The sequence below is a fragment of the Rhagoletis pomonella genome, unplaced genomic scaffold (assembly GCF_013731165.1).
Source record: "Rhagoletis pomonella isolate Grant_MI unplaced genomic scaffold, Rhpom_1.0 Rhpom_scaffold_00001, whole genome shotgun sequence".
Classification (NCBI taxonomy): domain Eukaryota; kingdom Metazoa; phylum Arthropoda; class Insecta; order Diptera; family Tephritidae; genus Rhagoletis; species Rhagoletis pomonella.
The window spans coordinates 85837926-85848830 of record NW_023458555.1 but is presented as its reverse complement, the minus strand read 5'-3'; the positions used below and the strand labels follow the sequence as shown (position 1 = coordinate 85848830).

Below are 10905 nucleotides of genomic sequence, written 5' to 3'. Positions count from 1 at the left end.
TCAAGTTTTTGATGCGTTATAACTTTCTTGTTGTTGTAGTAGGTGTATAAAAAAGTAGTATTGTTATAGTATTGAAAAGAATTGTCTACTGCGGAAAAAAATTGTTAGATTACCAATATTCGACCCTAATTTAACTGTAATAATCGCTTTCGTCGAAAAATATGTTACCTATGTTTTTCTTAGTTTCGCTATTTTTGGAAAAATAAAGGAGATCATATTCTTGTCCATTGGCCCAAATTATGCAAAAAATAATAATTTAAAAATGTAATTTTCCTTTCGTAAAATTGTGTTTTATACAAGTAGTTTTTAGTTCCTGTATTCAATGTCGATGTATTCAATGTACATACATCATGAAAATTTTGTAAAAAATTCCTTAGGCGCCGAACGCCGCTGCCGCGCCGATATTTACCTAACTCGGCGGCGGCGCGTGAGGATTGACAAAAAAAAGGCGGCGGCGGCGGCGTGGCTCGGCGGCGTATACCTCTAAGGTGTACTCCTATCAAAGACCTATAACATACAATGTCTTGCAGCGGTCACTTATAAAAAGTCCTTGATCACTGCATGACCAAGTCATGCAAATGACATCAACGACGAAAGTACCATTTATATGAAAAAGTCATGAACGACTTCCATACAAACGGACCCCAAAGTCATTTAAGACGTAACTTTTCCGTACGAGACTCTTAAGTGACTAATGCATGGCATTCGCTACGGGGACTCACGAGTCGGTTTGCAAATAAATATGTGTTAGTAAAAATAAATATGTGGTAGTTACGTTGACATGACTCTGGTATGACTCTGAATGACTCAACTGTGTGTAGTCGAAAGGCGAGTCAACACGTACAAAGTTTACTCGCGAGTCTATGTTTCCTATTAAACGTACACACCAGACAATTTTTGTTGCCGGAAATAAGAAAACGTGTTACCCTAGGGCCTAGGCAACAAATTTATTGGCGGTAATATCGCCATTGTATCGATTTCTTATTACCAGTCGCTCGAAAACGTCCGCCGTCATTTATTTTTTGTATACAAAATTGGAACTTACAGGCGGAATTAATTCCTTCTCTCGCTAAGGGGTTACCTATTTTTTCAGTCCAATCTTTGGCCATAATTTATATGCTTTTGGACAATACTGTTGACGCCAAATTTATAAGCTTGGACATTTTTGAGAACTTATTTTTTCCAGAATTGACTTGGAAACAATCATGTTGCCGATTTGTTACCACGGCGAAAAATCGGCGAGTTGCCAATTTGTTGCCATTGACGATTGTAGCCTATTTCTCATGTTTTGCATGGTGGGTACATACACCAAAAAAAATGATATTCACAATACATATATGCAAGCATTTTTATTCTAATATTTTTCCGCCAATTTCGTATAAAAATATTGTTCATTCAACAAAAAACATAAAAATATAATTCCTAAACTTTATGCAAAACTCGCGAAAATTCAAAAAATTTTCCACAAAATTTTCAACTTTTTAATCAGACTTTTTAGAATTTTTTGGAGTATGCAGTTAAATCAATTCTAAATTAAATTCTAGTAAAAAAATGCAATTTCGGAGTTAGTCAAAAATCGCGTTGATTTTTGAGATTTTTTTTTTGTTGAAGGTGTTTTGCATTTTTTCCATATAAAGTATTTTCGAAAATAATTTTTGTATGGAGACTGCGTGAAAAAAAACTGCGCCAAAAATCAACGGTAATTCCTAGCTACTGAAAACTTGCACTTTATTATAATAAAATTGATTGGGATACAAATCTACATACTAAAAAAATTCTAGAAAATCTGATTAAAAAGTTGAAAGATTTCATGAAAATTTGCTGAATTTTCGCGAGTTTTGCACAAAGTTTAGGAATTATATTTTTGTTTTTTTGTTTTAGAATGAACCATATTTTTATACGAAATTAGCGGAAAAATATTAGAATGAAAATTGTTGCATATATTGTGAAAAATTTGCTGTGCCAATACTTTGTTCCGGCAGTGTACATACATTAATGTAAGAGAGCATATAAATGAGAGTAAGCAAGGTGTATTAAACAAGGTGTGATTGACAACTCAGGTAGGCTGTCTTTTAAGGTACTATTATGCCAAAAAATATAAACAATCGATTCAAAACTCATACAAAATTTTTTCAATTTGACTTTATAGGATGGTTCTTCTGAGAGTAATGGCAAATTCAATCACACTTTGTTGAATACATTTTGTGCGTAAGCATGTTTATCGTATATGATATTTGAAAAACCAAATTTTTTTTTGGTTTTGGACATTTTCATAAACGCATGCTTAAAAAAAAGTACGCACATTTATGTAAGAGCAAAGCTAGTATTTTTTTTTTTTGCTGTTCGTTTATGACTGTGAAAAAATAATTTTAGATTTTTGAAATCTCACGTATGAGAAATATCGTAAATGTTGATGATCGCACATGAAAAATTCTGAATCCTGCTCGATAGAACTTTTTGTGCTGATTTCAACCCTCCCAAAATTATCTGACGTAAGTAAATAAAAATTATAGTTTAAAAAACTGAAACCTCCCTATTATAATTGACGAATGGCATCAGGTATGTAACTTGAGAATAGAAGTCGCTGCGTCTTTTAGGCGCATCAATATTACATAGTTACATCCCGAGCTAATAAAAGGAAGATAAAAAAAGGTGTCAATGGTTAAAGTTAAAATCGTTGATCTTTTTTAATATTAATATCTTTTGAACAACATAACTTATTAAAAAACTAATGACGTCAAAATAAAGGTAATTAGGGGGTCGTTCACGTGGTGCCCATAATTTTCTCATTTTTATATTTTTACGCAGAAATACCTAATAACCAAAAAATATATAAATATATTTATTTTAAATGTCGTTTATTTAAAATTTGTTTTAAAAAGGGTTATACTATATACCTGGCGTAAAAGGTATTTAAATTATCTTTAAATATACATCAATACTTTTGTGGTCGGTGTAAATGGTTTCCGAGATATTATAAACATAAAAAAAAGAAAAGTTTAATTTTAACCTCTTTTATTAGCTTTTGTTTTTATTTGTGCCAAATATCCTTGGTATTCAACAACTTTTATTGAGCTTGAGGCCGTTTTTAATGAAAAACTTATTGTGGAAAAGCAACAATAATTTGAAAAAATGGTAGAAGTGATAGCTATTTCGGAAATCACCACATTTCCTCATCAGACTTCTTTCAGTAGGATTCGAACCGACGATCCCACTGACTCAGCCAGTTGCCTACGCACTGTGCTAAGTTCGCCTGTTATAAGGCCATAAAAATACCAAAAATAAATAACTTAAGGACGAGATCCTTGGTATTGTTGAAATCAGCATGAAAAGTGCTATGGAGTCACATGTTTATTTACTACACCACGGCTACTTCGGACTATTTCTGTCTAACCCTGGTGTGCGGGAACAGGCTAAATATGAATAAGAAAAACTAACCAAACAAATGTCAAATTAAGCACCGAGTTTCTTAAATACCCCAATGAGTTCAACGTGAACATATTATTAGACTGGTATTTTTCTTTTGGTTTATTTAAAGTCTATTAATTTATTTATAAAAGCCTAGTTTATTTCAAAGCAAACACCAATCCATATTAAAATCCAAATTTAAATTTTTTGTACAAATTTTAACTAAACCTATAAGCTTATTTTTATTTTTAGAAAAATTTCAGGTGTGGAGTTTTTCGGCGCTTTAAATTTTGGAATCAATAGCATTTTTCTTTGCCGACACTGTTGTGCCGCTATGTATGCTTGTAAAATATAATAAAAAAAAATACTTTTATAAAAAATTAAAAAACAAAAGAAAAGTAGCCATAACTGGTCAAAATGTCTCTGGGTTAGTTGAGCACAAGAGTATGTATGTGGGATTGGGTCCGAGTAGACGGCAACACTGACGTTAGTCCTTAAATATAGGCAACCGTACTGACCGAATTTAACGAACGCACGCCACTGATGGCTGACCTAACTGTAGCGAAAAGAACATAAAACCATTACGTTGTCGACCGTCGCCGCGTGAGTGCCTGGCTGCCTGCCATCCATTCTACGTAGCATAGACATGTAAGGAATCTGTGTATTTGTGAAAGTCAAATAAAAGTAAAGTTATAGCAGAAAACCCACTCGGTATCCTACAAAAGTGGTGTAAGAAGAGGGACGGAACAGCGCCAGTAAGCGCACGTGCAAAAACTTTTAAATTGTTTAAAAAGTGTAATACATACACATGTACATACGTACATAGTGGAAAAGTTCGCAAATAAAGACTAGCGAAATAATAAACTTTGCGGAGGTTAAAAGTGGCAAAATTGTGCAAATAGTTTTTGAAAGTCACAAAATAGCATAATTTTGTGAAAAATAAATCTACTTCGCAGAAAATTTGCAATAACGGTATCCGTGGCAGAGGCAAGGCAGCGGTAACGGTAGCAGGTACAGGCGCATTAACGCAAGCCGATACTTCGTTGGCAGAGGCGACAACAGAGCTGAACAGCGCTGCAGCTGCGCAATCAAAGCGGCGAAATATTCGAAATTGCATGAAACCAGAAGAGCTCGACTGAAGTGAAGTACTATGCAGAAGTAGTTGCATTGAAGAGTACGAAATAGTCGAAGTTGTATCCAAAACTGCAACAGGAGCAGTCGAAAGTTGTTGCATCGAACCTGCATTGGGTGTTGCGGTCGTTGTTGTAGCCAAGTAGTGGCTAGAAAGGCAGGAAGATAGTGTTTTCTCGAACGGCTGAAGTGGAGGTTGCAGTTGAAGGTTGGAAGAAGAGCAGAGGTCGAACAAATCAACGCATTTCATACAGGCTAGCAGCACAGTGGAGCGAAGCTAAGTAAAATTAATTTGAAATTGTTTAGCTAGTAGACGCTTTTATAATTTCATGTGTATTCATTGTATTGATCACTAAATCAATTAATCAACTGTACTTTGTATGTTAGTGTAAAACAATTCTTTTTCATATTTTGGGATTACAAGCACAACGCAAAATTGCGAAAATTTTAAACAAAGAGCATATGTAAACTTTTAGACTGTCGACGGTGCAGTATATTCCTAATCTGTTTAGTGTGTATTTTGAAAAAAAAGAATTTAATAACAATAAATATATATATAAAATTTGTAAACCCAATACTTAGAATTATCATACGGTACAGGCATATCGGCGGCACAGAATATTTTATCGGAAAACCTAACTAGTTTTGTAAAATATTTTATTTTGTACCTGTTCTGAAGCACTTTGTAAGTGGTAAGGGTCGACAATGGAGCGAAGCGAAATTCTAGCATTGAATGTTGTAGGGCTAAAGCAAAGGTTGTTGGAGTTAGGGTTGGCTACTACGGGACGTAAGGTCACGCTACAGGACCGACTCCTTGTGCACTTCGGTCTGAATGCCGATAGCGAAGATGATGACACTAGTGGTGATGTCGATGCAGCTTCCGTTTATGATAACGCTGGTTCGTCCCCATCAAGGGCAATGCCAAATAGCTTTCATGAGCGTACCTGCTTCACATTGCGCGATATAGAAGACTCGTTGACGTCCTTCAGTGGGTCGGGTCAGCCGCAGGTTGAGGAATGGCTGGAAGATTTCCAGCAAAACGCTACCGCAGTTAATTGGAACGGGCTCCAAAAATTTATATATGCTAAACAGCTGCTAAAAGGAGCCGCCAAAATTTTTATACGCAGTCAGCGCCATGTCACCGACTGGGACTCCTTGAGGCAAGCACTGATATCGGAATTTGGAGCTAAGGTATCGTCGTTAGAGGTGCATCGCATGTTACGGAACCGCTGTAAGCACAACAACGAGGACCTTAAAGAATACCTCTACTCCTTGGTGGAGATCGGGAAACCAGTGAAGCTGGACGATATGAGTCTCATTGAGTACTTTATCGATGGCATCCCCGACTCGAAACAAAATAAGATTAACTTGTATCAAGCCAAAACCGTAGCGGAACTCAAGGAGCAGATAAGCGTATATGAAAAGGTACGGTCTAACCGACAGCAAGCGACTACCAATGAATCCAAATCAGCTGACCGTCAGAAGCAGAATTTCTGTCAACCCCATTGCACGCGCTAAGGAGGCAAGAAGGTGCTTTAAGTGTGGAAGCACTTCTCATCTGGCCAAGGACTGTCGCGGATCGTTTAAATGTTTCAGGTGCGGACAACCAGGGCACCGAGCTGCTGACTGTAGAAGCGCTCCAGCTGCTATCAAAATGGAGAGCCACAATGGCACTACTCTAGGAGATGATATACGCGGCAGGATAGGAGAATCGGGCAGATGCATCTTCGTAAACGTTAAGCGGAACCATATAACATTCTCCGCTCTAGTCGATACAGGGTGTGACCTGTGCTTACTGCGGTTGACACCTTGCTCATGCTTGATAGTGATATTGAATTGGTCGGCGATCGACGTCGTCTGGTAGGAGTAGGGAAAGGCGGGCTAACAACATTAGGTAGTTTCACTAGAGCGTTTATCATCGACGATATGGAGTTGGAAATCACGTTTCATGTGACCAGGGAACGCGATATGAAGTATGCAGCAGTGATCGGTAACGACATCCTGAAACAGGTAACATTAATCGTTTACGAGGATCTAGTTGAATTTAAGCCGAAAATGAAGACATCAGAAGAAACCAGCAACAACGCGGTAGCAACTATCGAAACAGAACCTGATCTATGGAACGAGTTTGATGGACTATGCGTAACAGTGATGGAGAGGAGCGAGCCCGAGCTGGATTTGTCACATCTCAGCAAGGAGAAGGCAAATCTTGTAAGGGAGTGGGTTAGCAGCTATGCGCCGAGGAAGACACGCAAAACGCCAGTGGAGACGAAAATTTTGTTGGCCGACGAAACACCAGTATACGCGGGGCCACAACGTATGTCACACGCAGACAAGCGCATCGTGGAGGAGCAACGAGAAGATAGTAAGGGACAATTTCCCGATGCCCCGAAGAGCAGCTGCTGGCATTCAAACAATTGAAGGCGGCCTCGGTGAAGGCTCCAGTATTGCGGTTGTATAATCCCAAGGCGATGACGGAGGTGCACATGGATGCGTCGATGTATGGGTATGGGGCAGTCCTTCTCCCCATACAATACATGTGCCGGAAAACAACAGAAACTGAAGAAAAATATCATTCCTATGAGCTGGAAGTGCTGGCCATTGTTGGGGCACTCAAGAAGTGGCGTGTCTATCTGCTGGGGATGAAATTCAAAATCGTTACGGATTGTAACGCGTTCGCGATGACGATGAGGAAGCGGTACACTCCATTAAGAGTCACCCGTTGGGCGTTATTCCTTCAAGATTTCAACTACGAAATCGAACACAGAAGTGGAAGCAAGATGAGACACGTCGACGCCTTAAGCCGAGTTTCCTGCTTGCTGTTGGAAGATTCATTGCAGCATCGACTGCAACAAGCGCAGATGATGGACCCATGGATCAAGGCGGTTATGAAGGTACTTGAGAAGGATGAGTATGAGGACTTTTTTATAAAGCACCAGGTATTGCACAAAGATCCCATTAAGGAACTGATTGTCGTTTTTGAGTCGATGGAGGATGGAATTATCAAAGTCGCAAGAAGCAGTCGAGAAGACTTTCTACATCCCACAGTTGTCTACGAAAGCGGCGAAAATAGTGAAGAGATGCGTCGAGTGCATCGTTGCGGAGAGCAAGTCAGGGAGGATGGAGGGTTATCTGGCGCCAATAAGCAAAGAAGATAGGCCACTAGGGACCTACCACATCGACCATCTGGGGCCAATGGAAATGACGTCGTAGCGATATAGTTACATCTTCGTTGTAGTGGACGCCTTCTCAAAGTTAGTGTGGCTCTACGCATCAAAAACCACGGCAGCAGATGTCATAAACCAGTTGAAGTGGCAGGCGGCGACGTTTGGGAATCCGAAACGCATCATCTCGGATCGCGGCGCGGCTTTTACTTCGAATTCCTTCAGAGAATACTGCGAGCACGAAGGAATACAGCATCTTCTGGAAGAGGAAATGGGCAGGTGGAGCGTATTCACAAAATAATCATCTCGATGCTAACGAAAATGTGCGTCGACGATCCCAGTCAGTGGTACAAACATCTTGAGCGGGTCCAACAAGCCATCAATAGCACGCCGCCGCAAAGTACGAAGATTTCACCCGACAGGCTGTTAACGGGAGTCGAGATGCGAGTTAACGTCATCCCTGAATGGCGGCAGCTCTTAGAGGACGCCGCCATCGAGGAGTTGGACACTGAGCGGGAAGAGTTGCGAAAGGAAGCGCGGGAAAGCATCAACAAGATCCAGCAGGAGAATCGTCGATCTTTTAACAAGAAGTGGAAAGAAGCGGTGAAGTACCAGATCAACGAGCTAGTAGCCATTAAGCGGACACAATACGGTGTTGGTCTTAAGCTGAAGCCAAAGTTTTTGGGCCCCTACAAAATTACGAAGGTCTTGGGCCACGACAGATATGAGGTACGGAAGGTGGGTGACCATGAAGTTCCCGGGAATACTACAACAGTCGCCGAATATATGAAGAAATGGGAGCCGGCCGTCGAGCCACCAAGCGTGTCATCATTCGAGCCGAATGATCGGTCAGGAGGGCCGAATGTGGGATTGGGTCCGAGTAGACGGCAACACTGACGTTAGTCCTTAAATATAGGCAACCCTACTGACCGAATTTAACGAACGCACGCCACTGATGGCTGACCTAACTGTAGCGAAAAGAACATAAAACCATTACGTTGTCGACCGTCGCCGCGTGAGTGCCTGCCTGCCTGCCATCCGTTATACGTAGCATAGACAGTAAGGAATCTGTGTATTTGTGAAAGTCAAATAAAAGTTAAGTTATAGCAGAAAACCCACTCGGTATCCTACATAAATGTATTATAAAATGTCAGCTAGCCCAAGCATTTTGTGTTCATAGGATTTATAAAATGCAGATTTGTATATAGATCATTTGGGTACTCTTTATGAATTTGTACAACGATTTTGGGTTGCTTTGCCAAACCGAGTGAATCAAATCAAAAACCTTGTAGACAACAGTTTACGCTTTATTACAAAAATTTAATTTACTTAATCTGCGTACTAATTTAATATTTTCGGTTGGAAATATGGCCTTTGTTGCAAATTTCGGAAATATACGTACACTGATTACTCTTATTCTGCCTTAAAGCAGCCACTAAATTTCTTCATTACGCCACGCTCCTCCCCCTCCACCACCCCCTCTAAATCGTTGTACAAATAGCTAAACATTTCCCGATCTTGTGTAAATATAGTAAGATATTACGTTTAAATCATTCTCATATAATTCTGTTAAAAAAAAACTTACCAAAATTGCTTGTTTTTCTAGATTTTTGGTTGCTCCAGGAGACATTTTGGCTTTCTTTTACAATAAATGGCGGAAATTGAAACTGCATTGAACTCTGGTGGGAGCCTTAAATTTTATAAATAAATTTTAGCTATACTAAAATACTTAATAACATACATGTATTTTCATCAGTTGCAGGGGATGACAAGTTTTCGTAAGAAGCTTCATCAACTTGCTGACTCCATGGGATGTTTCGCTCCTCTACAGGTTTTACTTAAAAAACACGAAAACACGGCATACGTAAATGAAAATTACAAATATAAACTTTAGGATGTTCAATTTTAAACTTTTTAATTAACCACCCATGTATTTTTCATCTGATACGCTGTATGCGAATATTACCTGTGTTTCCGGGCACTTTCATCTGAAAAATAAAAAAATAAACGCAAGTGAGACAGTTTGCAATACAATTAAAACTTTATATCCTTTTCCCAATATAAATAATACCTGATCTGATACGCTTGATGACATTTGCTGTATATTATTTTATTGAACTGTTCTGCAAGAAAAACTATTTATCAAACATGTATCGTAAATCGAAGCTAATTACCTCTTAAATAATTAAAAATATAAACAGGAAACACTTTTGTTAAAATTAAAACAATGCTCGATTGAGATTTGCAAGTAAATACTTTGTAATTGAAATATATGTTTTACTAAAATCGTCACTTACAGAACACAGAAACGAACAAAAGATACGTACACATCAACGAGTATACGAATCGACGAAAGGTATGTTTAATATTCATATTTTAGAGTTTATCTTCAGAATAGTGTTGCCGACTTTTTCCAATTGAACCAAAATTGGTAGCTTCATTTTCCTTTCCTAGTTTGGGTTTTATAGGCTGTTTTTGCTTACGCGTAAAAGCACATTTAGCGCATTTAGCTTTAAATGCTACTCTAAATGTACATTTATCCATACAAAATTCGTCACCTAAATGAAACTAAATGCAACTCCATTTTTGCATTAAGAATCTTAATGGTATAAGCAACCCTGTGATCTTCCACGATTCGAACCATGAACCAAAAATACAAGATAACGTAAGAACGCGACGTTGTATTTGTAACTGGTTTTGAGAAAAAAGTTTGCGAAAGCGGGTTCGTCAGCTGAGCGATTGTTTACATCACAAGCACCACTATTTTACACTTTAATTCAAGTAAAGAAGAGTTAATTCAACATGACAACACATTTTAAAGCATTTTGTTGCATCATTTTACCTAAATTGTGCGTTTAAAGTGGCTGACAATAATTTTGGCTAATTTTTGTTTTCGTTGTTTTCTTTGCTTTGTTTACTTTTCGCTCGTTTTCCAGTGAAACAAGATGGCGTAGAACCCGCCCAAAAAAATCGACTTTTTTCACTCTCTTGTTCTTACGTGATCTTGTGTCTTTCGTTCATGGATTCGAACATGGTTTAATGAGAAAAAGTGGCAACATTGCAATTTCGAGTATACAGTGGCTAGCTGCGTTTCAGTGATCGCCGATCGAGATTTCATTTATTATTTTACATTTTTTGGATAAAGAAAAGTTAAGAAAACTCAATATCGATGTGATGCTGATAGAAATCTGGATCAATTTGT

The 10905-nt window shown here is 38.5% G+C and overlaps 1 protein-coding gene across 5 annotated transcripts; it reads right to left on the bottom strand.

Moving 5' to 3' along the window:
• Positions 1–9036: 9036 nt before the first annotated feature.
• Positions 9037–10053, bottom strand: LOC118748443 (YTH domain-containing family protein-like). Of its 5 annotated transcripts, none has more exons than XM_036482873.1 (6): positions 9878–10053; positions 9775–9821; positions 9670–9691; positions 9445–9540; positions 9289–9393; positions 9037–9220 (listed from the first exon to the last, which is right to left on the bottom strand). In XM_036482873.1, the coding sequence occupies exons 2-6, from the start codon at positions 9796–9798 to the stop codon at positions 9117–9119; spliced, it is 351 nt and encodes a 116-aa protein (XP_036338766.1). In that variant the 5' UTR covers positions 9799–9821; positions 9878–10053; the 3' UTR covers positions 9037–9116. The 5 variants fall into 5 exon arrangements, with proteins under 5 accessions (XP_036338766.1, XP_036338777.1, XP_036338787.1 ...); XM_036482884.1 differs by having other exon boundaries at positions 9775–9826; positions 10001–10032; XM_036482894.1 differs by having other exon boundaries at positions 9775–9838; positions 10001–10027.
• Positions 10054–10905: the final 852 nt, after the last annotated feature.